The 18860-nt window shown below is 36.9% G+C and overlaps 1 protein-coding gene across 1 annotated transcript in view; it reads left to right on the forward strand.

Annotated features, from left to right (window-relative positions):
• Nucleotides 1-4093: 4093 nt before the first annotated feature.
• The window catches only part of EFCAB3 (EF-hand calcium binding domain 3), a 35056-nt gene continuing 20289 nt past the window's right edge, over nt 4094-18860 (forward strand). The window contains exons 1-3 of the mRNA XM_046674545.1: nt 4094-4124; nt 12928-13018; nt 15607-15683. Coding sequence (XP_046530501.1) covers nt 4100-4124; nt 12928-13018; nt 15607-15683 — 193 coding nt within the window. The 5' untranslated portion in view covers nt 4094-4099. The remainder of the gene's footprint in view (nt 4125-12927; nt 13019-15606; nt 15684-18860) is intronic.

Genomic DNA, 18860 nt, shown 5'->3' on the forward strand with positions numbered 1-18860 from the left:
TCTCTTCCTATTTTTCTGGTCCTGGTCCCATCAGTATCTTCTAGTACTCAGACTGATCCCCCTTTGCTCTCTTCCTTAGGTCAAACTTATACTATCTCCCAATAAATTGTTTAAGTCATTAAAGGAAGACATCCTGTGTGCTAGGCTCTGTGCCAAGTGCTAAGGACACAAAAATGAATGAGTCACAGCCCTTGTCCTCAAAGAGCTTATGGTCCAACAGAGGAGGTGGGCGCATAAACAAAATAATTTTGATATAATGTGATAAATGTATGCAGAAGGTGCTAAGCGAGCATTTAGCCAAGACTGGGGTTTCCTGGAGAAGACCCAAAGCTGAACAGGTATGGGAAGATCGTCATTCTCTGCATCCTCAGTAGTGACAAGCATACCACCTCAAATGCATTGGTTCTCAAGAAATACTTGTTAGAACCAAAAACAGAACAAGTCCTTCTCTCCCTATTCCAACTCTGAGCATTTGCCAACATAGTCTCTTCATATCTTTTTTTTTTTCATGTCATTGATCTGATTTTGGAAAAGATGCTGCAGATTTGAGTCCTGGTTCTTTTTGTAATATCCCTTTCCCATGTGTCACTTTTGGAGTGAAACACAGAAAAGAAGAACTGCATTAAAGAAGTAGAGAGATTTGTCTGACCAAAAGATCTATTCTTTCTTCCATCATACTAACCTGAGAGAAAAATGAATCCGATTCCAAAGGAAACCAGTGTCTCCAGTTCTTCTAACTCATGGAAGAAATTCTAGCCTGCCATGCCATTTTAATAATTTCACAACTTTCATCAATTTTTATGAGTTCTTATGTGATTGCCTCTGTACCTGACTCGAAATGTTTTGCAGGAAATGGAAAGGTTAAAGTGCATTCAATAATGGAGGGCCTAAAGAACTTTAAACGTGAGTCAACATTTTTGATACAATATAAAATTGATAATCTATGTATTTATTTTTATGTGTTTTCTTGGTTATAAAAGTAATACATGTTCATTATAGAAAATTTCTATATTCAAAAAATGAAAGACTGGAAAAGAAAAATGTTAATAATTCTTAATTCTATAACCCAATGATTATCTAGAAGTTTATCACCCACAGTTTTTTTCCTTATGCATACACAATTTTTGTTCATTTAGCTGTAAAGTCCCATTTTCAAGGTACTTTTCCATTTTCTTAGTAATATTAAAATCTTACCTATTGATAGGTATTTCTAATGACCTAAAATTCCTTTTTGGATGCCTCTGAAATTTAATACATAATCTCAGCCCTTTTTGTTTGCAGCCCTCTTATCATACTTACATCTAAAATAAGTTTCCCAGTGCCAAACTGCTATGTTCTATACTTAAAATAGAAAAGAACGATTGGAAGGTTTGAAAATTATGCTGTGAAAATGATCAGTAGAGGCAAGATAAAACTTGTCCTCTTCCCACACACACAACAACCTCAATCTGTACTTCATTCTTAAGTCATTTTGATTTGCTCTCTGCACCAGCATTTTTCAACAAGTACGATAAAAAAAAATTGATGTGTCATTGCAAGCCTGATTGTGTTTCAAAAAGAAGAACTTAAGGGAAAAAAAGAATAATTTAAGGTACTTTATGCAAGTATCTACAAAATGAATCTTAATAAGAGAAGATAAATTTAAATTATGGGTACCCACACTTAACATTTCTGAGTGAGTTCTGTTGTATTTTATTATTTGTAAAAGAAAAAAGATCTCTTTAAATAGATCCATTCTATTGCTGCTTCTGTTGCTGGTACCTGAAAACTTTCAGAAATATCTGCTTGCTTTTAACCCCAGCATTTAAAATCATGCTGCTGAATTTAAGGATACTGGAAGATCAGTGCTCATCAGCATGCGTTTATTGAGTACCCAGGCATTGTAAAAAGAAAAAAAATTCAACAATGAAAAAGAGACAAGCAAAGTTCCTGCTCTCAGCAAGGCTTAGTTTTTGAGTACACAGTATGTGCTCAATAAATGCTTATTGCTTGACTAAGAGGTTCTAGTCTCCTGCTTTCAGATAATTCAAGCAGCCATACTGAGGTCATTCTTGAGATAACCCCCCAAGTCTGGGCCACTCAGAAGAAACAGTGATGTAAAACTAGTGACCCCAGAGCACATAAGTGAGTGACTCAAATCAGAATGGATTGTCAGAAATCATTTACAGTGCTGAGGAAGCGCAGTTCCACAGTCCTCTCTGCTTATTTTCCCATCATTCCTCTTTCTCCTTTTCCATTTCTTCTTTTTCTCTATTTTTATCTTCTCCAAACTTCTATTAATAGATTATTTTTCTTTCACTGCTGCTCCCCCTTGTTTGCCTGGTGGTGTTGCTTTTTTGTTTTTTCTTTTCCTTCCAGCTTCTATCAAACATGCATTTCACCTGCCTACCCTGTTCACCCACTTGTTTTCCTCACTATCCAAGCCCTACTCCACTTGCTGCCACCAAAGTATATTTTATTCTGTGAAGTTCACAGTGCATTAAAGAAAATTTAAACATTTAAAAGTATGTTTCATAATTTTAAAAATTTTCAAACAGTTGTGTCTATTCCATAAATTCACCAAATAATACTCAATTTCCACTTAAGTTTTCTTTATAGATATAGGTGTTAAGGGAACAAATTTTATTTCTGAATTCTGTATGGACATTTTTTCATGCATCCAAAGATGTACTACTATGATTTAAGTTTTCACACTCAAATTTCAGATGACTAAACATAGTCATTCTTTAGACAATGACATTTTTCACACTTAATTATCTTTTTTCCCCAATTTGCATTTCACCATTTCTATTTTCCTAAGGAATAAAGGTGGATTTCAGTTACCTACGCACAATAACATGAAAATAACACTTCTATATTAGCAACTTCAAGACCTGCTAATATTTATGTCATTTGATGATGAACATTCAAAATTCCGCTCTGGCCTTCAATGGTACTTGGGTTGTGGGGTTCTATGTCAGAATTTCTAAAACCACACTTATTAATGATACAGAGAAACTCTAATATACATTTATAAAAACCTACCATGTAAAAATAAAGTCTGCCACTTGTTAGGAAAAGAAATTTTCCAAGTCACATTCCAGACCAGAGTGGGGTCACATGTAGTATCCAAGAATGGCCTAGGATGCCTCCAGCCAACTAATGTCTAGGCAGGGGGAAGAGCCAAGCAATAGGGAAGAGGAAAAGAATGACAGAGAGAGAGGACAAATAAAAGGTGATAGGTTTTTCTTAATTCTACAAGTTATGCATTATGTGCTAGTAATAATCTCTCCCCTCCCATAAAAAAAATACATCTACTTTGTGTGCATTGCTTTCTGCATGATTCATTACCCTGGATAGCCTTCACAGCCTAAAGGTACCACCAGAAATTTTCCATGTTTCCATAATCTGCCACTGATCTTTTTTGATATTAAAATAGTACATTATTGGCTTTATCTGGCCAAACCAAACCACACTTAGGGAACTGAGCCATTATATCCAGCACTTTTCTCCTGAGAATTAATCTCCTCATGTTTAAAAGACCAAACTACCCCTCATTTTGAGAGAAAAAAAGAAAAAGAGTTGAATCAGTACTATCAAGGTATTCGTTTGGTTGTTGTTCTGGCTGTGGGGTGGCATGAGGGGAGATTTTATAGTTAATATTGTACCACACATTTCACAGGATTCACCAGAAAGAAATATCTATACCATTAATAGGTATATAATTAGTCAACAGTTTATACCCAAAGCACTAATGAAAATTAAAAGAGTAGCAGATCATCCTTCTCTTGAGTCAACAGGTTTTCAAAGTCACTTCACATTTTTACATCCTAAAAGATGGTAAATAAATAGTCTTGTCTTCCATGCTGACTCTATAATGCTTTTTAAATTTTTTTTGGAGTTTGATACATTAAGGCACCAAAAGAAGCAATATGAATTAAGATGTATATCACATATAATTGACATTTTCCTCAGTTTTCCTCATCTGAGGAAAAATTAAGATAAAACTATATTTCCCTACTCTATTTTTCATAACTTTAGAAACTGACATATATGTAATAATTTTTATATATCTTAATCTTGTCTTTAAGCAAAAAGAATGGGGCCTCTACATAAGTTGATGAAAACTGCAAATGATAATAAAGGTGAGTGTTAAATCTGATAGGAAAGCATTGTAATGAGGGGGTTTAATATTTTGATTTTTGTGTGTGTGTGAGGAAGATTGGCCCTGAGCTAAGAACTGTTGCCAGTCTTCCTCTTTTTTTTTCCTACCCAAAGCCCCAGCACCTAGTTGTATATCCTAGTTACAAGTCATTCTAGCTCTCCTATATGGGATGCCACCACAGCATGGCTTAATGAGCAGCGCATAGGTCTGCAACCAGGACCTGAACCAGCAAACCCCGGGCCACTCAAGTGGAGTGCATGAACTTAACCACTAAGCCATGGGGCCAGCCCCCTGACTGACATTTTTAATCTCATAGTTATTTTCCCTAAGGGTTTTGTCAATTACTATCCTCTATCTACTTGTTGATAGGTGACTGAACACCTCTCTCCAATTGTTTTCCTGAGTTCCTTTAGCCTTTGTAGTCTACACCACACTGCATCACATGTGATTATCAGGTATTTTATATTGTTTTTCTAATGGATTCAGTTGTGATGAATTATTTATCTATAATTACATTATAACCTATTTGGTGCAATTTACAGTGCAATTACACAAAGCAGGTGTTCCTATCTCTGTCACTAAAGATATTAATTCAGCTCACTGGGCTTTAGTATCTTTATCAATAAAATGAAAAGGGTGAATTAGACTAATGATTTATTAGTTCTCTTTCAGCTTTAAAATTCTAGGACTAACCTTTGCAGTTGAAAAGACATTATCAAGAAAGTGAAAGACAACCCACAAAATAGGAGAAAGTATTTGTAAATGATATATCTGATAAAGGTCTAGTATCCGAAACATATGAAGAACGCTTATAACTCAACAATAAAAAGACAAATAACCCAAATTTAAAAATGAGCAAAGGACCTAAATAGACATTTCTTAAAAGAAGATATAAAAATGACTAATAAGCACATAAAAAGATGTTCAGCATTATTAGTCATTAGAGAAAGGCAAATCAAAACCATGAGACACCACTTCACACCCACTAGGATGACTATAATGAAAAAGACAGTAACAAGTGATGATGCGGATGTGGAGAAATTGGAGTCCTCATACACTGCTGTTGGGAATGTAAAATGGTGCAGCTGCTGTGGAAAACAGTTTGGCAGTCCCCAAAATGTGAAACATGAGCCAGCAATTCCACTCCGAGGGATATACTCAAGAGAAATGAAAACATGTCCACACAAGAACTTGGACAGGAATGCTCATAGCAGCATGATCATAATAGTCAAAAAGTGAAGACAGGGGCTCCCTGAGGCATAGTGGTTAAGTTCAGCACATTCCGCTTTGGCGGCCCAGGTTCACGAGTGTGAATGCCAAGTGTAGACCTACACCTGCCATGCACTTATATATGGCAACCCACATATAAACTGGAGAAAGACTGGTACAGATGTTAGCTCAGGGCTAATCTTCCTCAGCAAAAATAAATAAATAAATAAAAAGGCCATCATCAGTCATCAGCCATCGTCCATCATCAGTTGATGAATGGATAAACAAAATCTGGTATATACATACAGTGGAATATTATTCAGCCATGAAAAGGAATGAAGTACTGATCCATGCTACAGCATGGATGAACCTTGAAAACTTTATGCTAAGTGAAAGAAGCCACTTATTATATAATTCTACTTATATTAAATGTCCAGAATAGGCAAATCCAGAGACAGAAGATAGATTAGTGGGTGCTACAAGGCAACCACTGTGGGAGGGGAGAATGGGGAGTGGCTGCTAGTGGGTACAGGGTTTCTTTTGGAGTGATGAAACTGTGCTGGAATTAGATAGTGGTATTGGTTGTACAACTTTGTGAATATACTCAAAACCACTGAATTGTACACTTTTTAAAGGGTGAATTTTATGGTATGTGAATTATTTTTTAATTTTTTAAAAATTCCAGGACTGACCCAAAAACATATCTGCTGAAAAAACACAAGTACTCAGAATCTGTGCCTGTTTATTTGTCAGGCTCTGTAAGTAAAAAAAAATAAACAACAGGCTGGCCCCAAACATAAGTCCCAGCCCCAAAGCACCTTCTGTCTATCCAGTGTACCAAGCTGTGGAACCCATCTTATGTCCTGGGACCATCAGCCCTATAGATAACTATCACACCAGTCCACCAATTCTAAACTACCTAGGATATACCCACAAGTACATTAAGTGAAACCAGCCCTTCCTCTCATTTGGTTCTGGATAGATGACTATTGGTGTAGCTAAATTACAATACATGCCTACTCCCAGGGTATTTTAGTTCCTTATGTATACCACCCTATTAATTTTGATGACTTCTTTCACCACGATTTACTCACAGATTATGGAAACTTGAATTTGGATGAACCTGTCCCACTTCCCTATCAGCTACTTTAGGGTAGGCATGCTGTCTTGTAAGTCTTTTATTCTTTGTACCTAGCAGTTACTAGGTATCTGCTGAGGGGATGAATGGATGCATGCATACATTCATTTAACAATCAGTTCATGTCTACCATGTGCCAAGCATTATTCTACATGCTTGGGACAAAAATCCCTACCCTCGTGGAGCTTACTCTTTAGTGAAGAGATACACATAATAAATAAATAATAGTATGACAGATATTACAGAGAAAGTAAAGCAAGGAAAGGGGTATAGGGAATGCTGGAAGTGGGGGAAGGTAATGAAGAAAGCATTTAAGGCATTTAAGCAAAAAGCTAAGGAGGTAAGGGAGCAAGCCACGCAGAAATCTGAGGCAAGAGCACTCCATGCAGAGGGAAGATTAAGTGCAAATGCCCTCATGCAAGAACATGCTTGCAGTATTTGAGAAAGAGCAAAGAGGGCACTGTGGCTGGAAGAGAATGAGCAAGGGCAATGTAGGAGGCGGTAAGGTCACAGAGGTATGGGACAGGACTATCACATTCAGACACATAGGCTATGCAGTGCACAATTCCAGGGTTTTGCAATGAGATATCCCTTGTTAGTGGAAGGGGATGGAGCAGGTGTGGGGAGTAGCAGATCATATAAACCTTGAAGGCTATTGTAAAGGTTAGATTTTTACCCTGCGTGGCATAGGAAACTACTGGAGGATTTGAGCAGAGACATGACATGATCTGACTTAAGTTTTTAAAGGATTATCCTAGTTCTGTGTGTAGAACAGACTTGGCAGGAGCAGAAGCAGGGAGACTAGTTAGGGGGTCTGTGCAGTAATCTAGAGCAGGAGGTGGCGGGAGTGGTTGGATTACGTTTATATTTTGATAATGGAATCAACACTATTTCCTGATAGATATATTCTCTGATGTATCCCAGGGCCTAGAACATAATAGGCACTAAAAAAATACTATGGAATGAATGAATTGGATTAGATGTGGGATACAAAAGAAGAGGGTTGGAGCATATTCCAAGAGTTTTGGCCTGAACAGAGGCCTGGAAGGGTGGAATTGCCATTTCCTGGGATGAATAGATGAATGAATAAGTGACTGGATAAATTCTGTTATATTTGTTGAATTAGTGAAGAAACTAATTGAAATCCATATAGATTCAAATATTATGGAGAGAGGAGATATTAAAAATCAGAGTTTTTCCTGGTTTGCAGAACCTGGGTTAACAATTTAATATTATAACTTGCTATAAAGTTGATCCTAGGAAAATTTTCTGACATTTTGTATTGATTCTCAAGAATAAATCAGTGAGGATAAGCAGGTGTTTGTTACATATTTCTTTATATTTTCCTCTTATTGCCTATACATGTTGATTCTTGTAATACTCCTCACATCCTTGCACTCCATGACTTGCTTGGATGGTGTGGGGATAAGAGTTTACTGCTATGCATTTTCACTGTTAGTGTTCCAAAAGAACTATCCATGTTGGTGTACACTAAATTTTAAAAGTATAAGTAGTTGGTTTGCATGAGTAATAACTAAAATGGTATTGTGTAAAGGGGAGTAAGCCTTTTAATTTCTGCAAATAATTCCATTATTAATCTAGACTAATCAGGAGGGAGCAAGAGAAGCATTGGGGTTTACCAGGATTAGGCCATCCCAGAGGATTTTGCCTACCCAGGTTACCAGAGTTGAGGTAGGAAATAATAATAGTCACTTCCTTCATGCAGCCACACCCTGATGACTTCTAGGTGATGGAGGCTGAGAAAAGCCTAAGAGGAGGGAGAAATGGTGAAGCACATCTCTGACCAAAAAGGAAGGAACATCTTGCCTCTCTCCAGTCATTCTTTGAACACTTCCTATGGACAGAGCTAATGTCAGGGAAATAGAACATTCAGCCTCTGACCTCAAGGTGCTTACACTCAGTGAAAACAAAAGAGCCAGGGAGAGTAGTGAAGGGAATTTGCCTGTAAAGAAATTGATTGGCCTACACCAGCAGTATCTCTACCAGAGGTAGCTACATTGTTGGGGTTTTTTGTTTGTTTGTTTTTCTGAAAAATCCTGTTCTCATCGATCTGGTAACTGAAGGAACTGATGAGACTCTCTTCTGCTTAAGGTTCATATATATTTAACTGTAGAGGATGAATTAGGCATTACCCTAAAATATTAGGTTTTCAGAGTTCACAAATTATAAATCACATTGAGACACAACCTTTTCCCATAAAATTCCTCTTCCTCCTTTGGCAATCAGTACCATATAGGAAGAAGCCTAATACCAGATATTCTGCCCCATCTAATATTCACTTCCTTTTTATTCTTCATAAAGTCAGAAAAGAATATAAGCCTAGGCAATTCTTAGATTGATATGGTTGAATTAATTCCCACAGAGGACAGCTATATTCATGCAACATCCCTACTCAAATATCTTTAGGATTCTCCAATGCTAATTAAGTGTAGACTCTCTTAGCTTAACAATCAAGATGTACATGTATCTACAAAAACTAGGTTAAATGAGTAATATGCTGCATATAAGAGACTAGAAAAAATGATGGGAACTGTGACAATCAGGAAACCTTAGGTTCCAGTTAAAGGGGTGACAGTTGTTCTGCTCCAGCCAATTATTGCTAAGCAGGAATGTGGGCTCTGTGTTTTCTGAGCTTTAGGTTTTTCATGAGAAGTCATAAACTGATAACTCTTAATTTATCCATGTTTTCATTTATGAAATTCAGACTTTTTTAAATGCTGTCTAAGCCAAATGAAACAGGTGGGGATTGAATTTTCAATCTCTGTTCTAATAACGAACCCCAACCGAACATACCTAATCATTTTTGCTCCCAGATCTCGCTTCACGCAATCCTCTCCTCTAATGTGGCTGAGCTAGTCCTTGTCTCCTGACCTCCATGATTACTCTACATGCTTTTCCTCTTCTTTACTCTAGGCTGCTCTTCCCTCACTGCTACTTGCTACATATTAAAATTCTACTTCTCCCTACACATAAGACCTAAAACTATTAAACTCTTAGAAGAAAACATAGGAGAAAAGTTTCATGACAGTGGATTTGGCAGTGATTTCTTGGATATGACACCGAAAGCCCAGGCAACATAAGTAAAAATAGATAAATTGGACTTCATAAAAATTCAAACTTCTGTGCATCAAAGGATATAATGAACAGAATGAAAAGGCAACCTATGGAATAGAAGAAAATATTTGCAAATCACATATCAGAAAAGGGGTTAATATCCAGAATATATAAAGAACTCCTACAACTCAACAACAACAACAAAAGTGATTAAAAGTGGGCAAAAGACATGAACAGACATTATTTCACAGAAGATCTCCAAATAGCCAACAAATATATGGAAAGATACTCAACATCACTAATCACTAGGGAAATGTAAATTGAAACCCCAATGAGGTATCGCCTCACACTCATCAGGGTGGCTACTATCAAAAACAGAAAACAAGTATTGGTGAGGATGTGGAGAAATTAGAACGCTTGTGTTGGGGCCAGCCCAGTGGCACTGCAGTTAAGTTCGCACCTTCCACTTTGGCGGCCCGGGGTCCACCGGTTTGGATCCTGGGTGTGGACATGGCACGGCTCATCAAGTCATGCTGTGGCAGGCATCCCACATATAAAGTAGAAGATGGGCACAGATGTTAGCTCAGGGCCAGTCTTCCTCAGCAAAAAGAGGAGGATTGGCAGCAGATGTTAGCTCAGGGCTGATCTTCCTCAAAAACAAAATATATATATACATATATATAGAAATATATATATATATAAATATAGAATGCTTGTGTACTGTTGGGAATGTAAAATGGTAGCAACTATGGAAAACAATATTTCTTCAAAAAATTAAAAATAGAACTGCCATGTGATTCAGCAACTACACTTCTGGGTATAGATCCAAAAGATTGAAAGCAGGGTCTCAAAGAGATACTTGTACACTAATGTGTCATAGCAGCATTATTCTTAATTGCCAAAAGGTGGAAGCAACCCAAGTGTCTGACAGATAAATGGATAAATGAAATATGGTAAATATAATAGAATATTATTCAGCCTTAAAAAGGAAGGAAAATCTGACACATGCTACGACACGGATGAACCTTGAAGATACTACACTAAAAGAAATAAGCCAGTCACAAAAAGACAAACACTTATTCCACTTATATGAGGTTTCTAGACTAGTCAGATTCATAGACAGAAAGTAGAATTGTGGTTGCCAGGGATTAAGGAGAGGAGTAAATAGGAAGTTACTGTTTAATTAGTATAGAGTTTCATTTTTGCAAGATGAAAAAGTTCTGGAGATTGGTTGTACAACAATGTGAACATACTTAACAATACTGAACCATACACTAAAAAATGCTTAATAGTAAATTTTATGTTACGTGTATATTACCACAATTTAAAATAATAATTCTAAAATTCTACTTCTCAACAACCCCATCCAATAGGAGTTGCCATTATCCCCATTTTAAATATTGGTAGCCCCTAACATAGTAGGCCCTTTTAAATAATTAATTTGTAAATTAACCCTTCCCTTTCTTTCCCTTTTTTATCGCTGGCCAGAATGGGAAACAGTGTACCAAGTTTGGAAAGAATAGGAAAAAGTCAAATTATGCTCATAATAAACAAATCCTGAGAGCAGGGATAGGAAACTCCTAGAATTGCAGCCACTAAGTGAAGCCTAAAACAAATTTAGGGGGCTCAAGCTAAGCCTCGGGTGCCAGAGGTAGCTGTGCTTAGCCATGATGAAAACTAAAGTCACTCCTAACTCCTGGGCTAGAGGATTTACAGCGCCAAGAGACATGTCAGATCTTGAATATTAAAGTTTCTGATTAAAATAATCATAATCTATTCTTTAATTGCTCTTTTTAAATCACTCTTTCCAATAATACTGTAGACCACAAACCTATGAGAGTTTGATTTTTTTTGTCCCTCTTCCTAGGCTTAAATAATTAATGACATGGTTCTTAATCATCATTCAATTAAGGCAGTTGGGTAAAATCTTCTACTTGAACAAATTTCACCTCACTAATGTTTAAAATGAAAATATGTTAATACAGAATTTTTTTCAAAAACCACTTCCCCTTCCCTGAAATCCTAACAGTGTCAAAATGTTCTGATTCTGTAATTCACACCTACACCTACCCCAAGGGTGCTGAATAAACCACATTGAAAGCGCAGTTGCTCTAAAGCTGGAAGGAGCTTGTGGGTCATTCTCATCCTGGGCCTGAGCCTGAGAAGTGAATGAGGTCACAGTTGTATGATGGAACAAACCCTTTATTGGATTCTTGATCTGATTGAAGCCCAGAAGTGGTGAGTAGCACGGCTTAAAAGTAGGTAAATATCCGCATTTTGTAGGAACCTACACTGAGTCCTTTTTTTAAAATCTATTGTCTCTATGAGAGATTGAAGGTAGTTTTTTAAAGTGATGATTATTTTGAGCCATGAGGATGATTTCAGAGCACCTTTCAAGTGCCTAAATCGTTGAGCCTCTCCGGAGTTCCCAGCTCTGTGGTAGGTTTCCAGATTTTGAGCACATGTAATTGAGTTGTTTAGAAACAGCTGCTTTCCAGGCTCTGAGGCGAAGACCTGGGAAAATTGATCGAAACTCTAATCAAATATTCAGAGACTTTTTCTTCACGGTTTAATGGTATTTGATTGTCTATTATTTCTAAGTCAGCAACCTAGTATCCTTGGCAGTGAACCACCTGATACACTCTACATTTTGAAAAGATAATTGGAGAGATAAAACCAACAATAAAAGGAGGAATCCATACCAACCCAGCTTCTGGTCCACAGGCCCTGATTCTCAAACTATACAGAAGTGGAAAGGACTAGGGAGGCTATAGGCGTTGAGAGTCCCTTCAGGAAGGTCTAGGGTAGCAAAAGAGCATTGCATCCACCTCCATTTCTACTTTTAAGAATGACCAGTAGGTTCATAAGAACTGACATGGCAGGGGTGGACCTCCCAGAAGGAAACCCTGGGAAAATCTACTCACTACCAAGCAGGTATTCAAGATATAAACAATTAGGTAAATACTTTAGAAATACTATAGCATTTTATTCTCTGTCAATTATGACATGAAATGTTTTACTGATTTCAAAAATAAATTTTATCTTTAAGTAAATTTTTCTAAATATTTCTAGGATGCTTTATCTGTGTCACATGGTACTATTTATTTTTATATAGGATCAGAATGACACTATTTGAAGGAGGAGCAATGGCAAGAAATTTTGCTTAGAGATTTTGGGACAGTGAAGGGTCTCTTCCACATGGCCTTCCAACTTTGCACATACCTCTAACTTGAATTTGCACATATTACCATTCCTTGAGGCCTTGAACTTCAAACTCTAGGTCTTGAGCTGGGAAAGCTGCAAAAGAATATAGAGAAATTAATCTGTGATTTGATCCTTAATTGTATCTTCTGAATTCCAGATAGAGTTACTGGCCACATGGCAGTTTCTGACATTAAATCAAAACTTAAGCTGAATCCTCTAACAAAAGTACCCAGCTACTATGGCAAAAGGTAAGTAATGAATGTATTAAGGTGCTAAATATATTAAGATAAAGAGTTATTAAGATGAATATATTAAATACTCATAAAGGCTATGATGAAACAAGTTAGAATTCTCTTCTAGTATCTATTCTATGACAAATTTAGTTATAAAGCAAAACATAAGAATTGAAGATTTTTTATGAAAATAAAAAAATATATATCCTTTTGATTAGAAACAAAGAGTCCTCCTTCCTGTTCTCCCAAATGAGAGGCTATTTTTGTGTGAGGGGACAGAATACCCTAGAGGGCTTAAGAAGTTGTCAGTTATACATTAAGATATTATGAGTGCCAGTTTAAAGGAGAATCCATTTATGGGATCATAAAGAAAACCTAAGCCCTAAGCAAGTCAGAGTATAAAGAAAGAGTCTATAGCTCAAATATGGCCAGTAAAATGAAATCTGGTAAATTAGCCATGACTAAGCTAGGGCTAAAGTTGAGAAGGGAGGTTTGCCTGTGACATTAACAATAGCTTTTTCTCAGTCTAATAACTACAACTTCCAGTAAACAATAGCTACTAATAACTGAAAGTGAAAGCCTAATCTGTATTTTATCAGACCATAAGTAGAAAATCCTCTCTCTTCTCTCACAATTATCCATTTTCTTTGCCACTTTGAGAGTATTTCTCCTAGCGTCCTTGATGATGCCACTGCTAAGGGAATATATTACTGGGTTTTTAGAGGGACGTATCTTATATCAGCCAAATTCCTTGATCTCATTCTTCCCTTACTCTGCATTGCAAGCTGTTTTTTGCAGTAGTGACTTCCTCATCATGGAAGGTAGTCAAGCAAAGACTAGATAATACCACAGGTAGAGGGAATTCCTACATGAAATGAGAGGCTAGACTGGATTCATTACAAATCAAACATTCTTTGAACCTTTGAAACGTTGTAAAATCAAAAGATTTTTTTCCCATATTTGAATTAAGGTAAAGTTTGAAATTCTTCCAAGAGTATCCTTTTTTTAATATAGCTAATAAAGACATTACACTGCCTGACCTTCTACTTTCTCTTGCTTCTTGAAAACTTCATATTTCTTCATCTACTGCATTTTTTATATCATGCAAAAGAAATTTGTTTATATTTAGAAATACAACAAATATAAAATACCCTATCTGAGTAAAGGCAAACTTGAGTTTTCAGAAGTTCAAGTAGATGATAAAAAGGAAACATCAGAAGAAGAAATCAGGGGCCAGCCCTGTGGCCGAGTGATTAAGTTCACACACTCCATTTTGGTGGCCCAGGGTTTCGCTGGTTTGGATCCTGGGCACGGACCTAGCACCACTCATCAAGCCATGCTGAGGTGGCATCACACACAGCAGAGTCAGAGGGACCCACAACTAGAATCTACAACTATGTACGGGGGGCTTTGGGGAGAAGAAGAAGAAGAAGAAAAGATTGGCAACAGATGTCAGCTCAGGTGCCAATCTAAAAAAAAAAAAGAAATCAGTGTTAGTAAAAGTTGAGAAAATAAGACTAACTAGATAAAATTCTATGTTGAAAAAGTTGAGAATGGTGCATTTTGAGACCTTATCGCCTCCTTTTCTTCAAGGTCCCTCTTTGAAAATGAGTTGAATCTACTAGATACTGTAGAGGATACTAAATTTATAAACCACAATTTTTTTACTTTATCATGTTTTGTATCTCTTCTAATTTTAGTTTTTTAACTGCTTTTGTGAAAACATAAAAACTAAGAGATTCCACATTTCTTAAGACTTTTAGTTCTACTAGTATCAAAGCTAAGTGTATCTTAAATAAAATTAATTTATAAAATTATGATTATTATAAGTTTACTTTTAAATTATAATATTATGAGCAAACCTGGTTTTGCATAATATATTTTTATGTTCCTAAACTAATAAATTACTGCAGGTCTATACAAAATATCCCCAAAATACTAATATTTTTTCAGATTTTATTTTCCTGAGAAAATGAAAAGTCACTCAGGGTTCCAAACTTTCCATAAATGTTCTCTCTCTTTAGATAGATATAGTTGACATAGATATAGTTTACCAATGTAGATATAGATAGAGCTACCTCTGTCTCTCTCATATGCTGGTAAAAATACAATTTGGCAATTAAAGCTGTAAAATAATCATGGATACCAAGGTTTTGCTATAAGGATATTCCCCATAAAATTACTTATACTAGTTAAAAATTTGAAACAACTTAATATTTCTAACAATAGGAATAGTGGAAGGCTTGTGTTCGAGAGCTTTGGTGTCAGATAAACCTGAGTTTGGATCCTAGGACTTCTACTTATTATCTGTGTGACTTGTCCTCTGAGCCTCAGTTTTCTTTTTTGTAAAATGAGGGAAATCAGATTTTTTTAAGGGGGTAAGTGTGATGGGCAAAGACAGGGTGGAGGCGGACCTCAGTGGCTAGCATTTTCTCACTGTCCATCTTGTAGCTACTGACAAGTGACAGTAAGAAGTCCCCTAGGTTGTGAGACTCTGGGTAAACTGTCATGCTTACAGTCATTGCAGTCAGCAAAGACTGAACAGCGAAACCAATATCTTCTGGTTTCACATGTGTGTTAAATTTTTCCACGTCTCTTGTCAGGGATAAAGATTTACCAGGATCTCCCCCATGCCAATTACAGCACAAAGAAAGGAAGTTGAATGCTTCACAAATGCAAGGTAATGAGAATCATCCCCAAAATGAAAGCATTTCACAAAAGCCCCTTAATATATCTGATCATTTTCTTCTCTAAGAGAGATCTGGGATTTCAAGGATTGTCTACAATACTCTGTTATTTGGGTGCAAAAAAAATTTTTTTAATTCAATGTCTAATTTGTAGGAAGGAAGGGGGATTACTTTGAAATAAATATCTTTCTAGAATTTAGACAGTCCTGGCTAAATATTTTTATTCAAAAAAGATCATGTGAGTGTGGAAAAGAACAAGTGAAAGTTCAAATAGAAATCAAGTAATGGAGTAGTATAAGCATAACCAAAGTCTCAGGATTTCTCATAGAAAAAAATATAATGATGAAATGAGCTACACTGGCTACAGTGCATTAATCCAAACAACAAATATTTATTTAAAGCCAACAGTGTACTAGGCATGGGAAACATAACAACTAGCAAGTCAGACATGGTCACTGCCCTGATAGGAAGTCTTACAGGAAAGTCAACAGTTAAACCATGAATTTGATCGAAACATTTAAATTACAGTGTGACACAAATTATGATATGGAAAGTATAGAGTGTTATAGAAGCATAAAAGAAAGTCTCCTAACTTGGTCTTGCAAGGATAGGAGGGGAGTCCCAGAGAAGGCTGAATAATGAGTAGGAGTAAATCAGGCAAAGAGCATAGAGGAGAGTGTTCTGGGCAGAAAGAGAGGAATCTGTGAAGGCCCAGAGGAAAGGAACAGCATGACACACTAAAAAACTAAAAAAAAGTCAAGCATGGCTGTGTTTGGATTCTGGGAAGGCCAATGCTCCAAGTTTGGAACTAATTAAAAAACAGACGCAGGAGACAGAAGAAATTAAAGAATGACCTTTATTGCTGGAAAAGCTGGTTTGGAAAACACAAAAGATTGTCAAGATCAGAACTGCATTTTCACAATTGCACTGTAAAACTGAGCTAAATGCCTTAATAATAACAGTTTATGGGTTTATAAAACTTAAAGGTTTCTAAAGTGCATTAATATACATTGGTGCCTGTTTTAAGGATACCAGGATTTGTTTTAATCAGGTCTTGTAAGACATACAGACACAAAAATGATTGCCATAGAGGAAGAAGTTTTTTATACTCACAGATACTAGAATACTAGAAATAAGAGGCACAGCCCACCATGGAGGCCAACACAGGGGAGCTCCAGAGTTGGTCAGGAGGCAAAGGGTGGAGTGAAGTGGGCAAGAGCCTTTACTGTGGTTTCTGCAGGAAGGAGCAAGCAAGGCAGGATATGCAGGTTTAGGATTGGCTAGTTCAAATAATTTCCGTGAGCTCTGGGGTGTAGGCCTATCCCTTATTTGTCTGGTACCTGGCCCTGCAGTGATAAAGACAGAGAATGATTCCCTCAAGGTCCATCCATGTTGTTACAAATGGCAAGACTTCCTTCTTTTTTATGGCTGTCTGTGTGTGTGTGTGTGTGTGTGTGTATGCATGACATCATCTTTATTCATTCATTCATTGATGGACTCTTAGGTTGTTTCCATATCTTGGCTATTGTAAATAATGCTGTGATGCACACAGGGGTGCATATGTCTTTTTGAATTAGTGTTTTCATTTTCTTCAGATAAATACCCAGAAGTGAATGGACCCTGAGGGAATTATGCTTAGCAAAATAAGTCAGAGAGAGAGAGACAAATACCACATGATTTCAGGAGAAACCTGACCAACACCACCTTGGCCAGGTGATCAAGGTTAATATCATCAGTGATAAGGCACATTGATAATACGTAGCCTTGATATACTGATGAGACTTCACTTCTGTGGTTTTCCTCCCCAAAATCCATAGTCTCAGGCCTACCATGAGAAAAGCATCAGAAAAACCCAAATTGAGGAAATTCTACAAAATACCTAAACGATACTCTTCAAAACCGTCAAGGTCATCGAAAACAAGGAAAGTCTAAGAAACTGTTATAGAGAAGAGGCTAAAAAGACATGATGACTAAATGTAATATGGTGTCCTGAGTGGAATCCTGGAACAGAAAAAGGGCATTAGGGAAAACTATGAAAATCTGAAATGTCTGCAGTTTAGTTAGTAGTACTGCTCCAACGTCGGCTTCTTAGATGTGACAAATGCACTGTAGTAACGAAAGATGTTAACATTAGGGGAAAATGGGTGAGGGATATACAGGTCTTTGCTACTATATCTAAAACCAATCTAAAATAAAATGTAAAATAAGTTTTAAAGCATAACCATACCCACACACACATTACCTTTCTGACCTCTCCTATACCTCTCCTCTTGCTCACTCTGCTTCAGTCACACTAGCATCCTTGCCGTTCCCGGAACACACCAAGCCCATTTCCTTCAGGGCCTTTGCTCTAGCTCCTCCCTCTGCCTAGTCCTCTCTTTTCCCAGATATCCACTCCCTCACCTCCTTCAAGTTTCTGCTCAGATCTCACCTATTTAATACAGCAACCTATCCCTCAATCCCTGGAACTCCCAATCCCCTCACCTTGCATTACTTTTTCTCTTTTCCATAGCAGTTACCACCCTGTAATGTGTTATCTAATTTACTATTCATTACACTTGTATAAGGGCAGAGATCGTTGTCTGTTTAGTACACTAATGTATCCTAGGGACCCAGAGCAGCAGCTGGCACACAGAAGGCATGCAATAAGTATTTGTTTATTAGGCTGCGTGAATGAATGAACACCTACTAACGTGCTCAAAACACTGGGAGAAATTAGAAACAAGTCAGAGATGGCTCCAGCCCTAGAGAAGCCTGCCTTTTACCAAGAGAGAAAGATGTTAACTTTTCACACAATTATAACCCAGATATCATTATCTCTATAGGATTAATCACTCTCATACAAAGAGATGCTAACGCTTGAACATGATATGAAATAAGTTTTATTCTGGTGCCATTTAGGACATACTTTGTTCTGGGTTTACTTATTCATTCACTAATTTTAGAAAATACATGTCTAATTTTGGCCTTGAGTATTTCTTTGAAAAAAACTTTGAATCTGTACAAAATATACACACACATGTAATTTGGGTCCAATTTGGTGCATTAGTTTTCTACCTATTGCTGCCATAACAAGTTGCCACAAACTCAGCGGCTTAAACAACACAAATTTATTATCTCACATGCTATAGGTCAGAAGTCCAGGTGGGCTCAGCTAGTTCCTCCTCTCT

The sequence above is a fragment of the Equus quagga genome, chromosome 11, assembly GCF_021613505.1.
Source record: "Equus quagga isolate Etosha38 chromosome 11, UCLA_HA_Equagga_1.0, whole genome shotgun sequence".
Classification (NCBI taxonomy): Eukaryota; Metazoa; Chordata; class Mammalia; order Perissodactyla; family Equidae; genus Equus; species Equus quagga.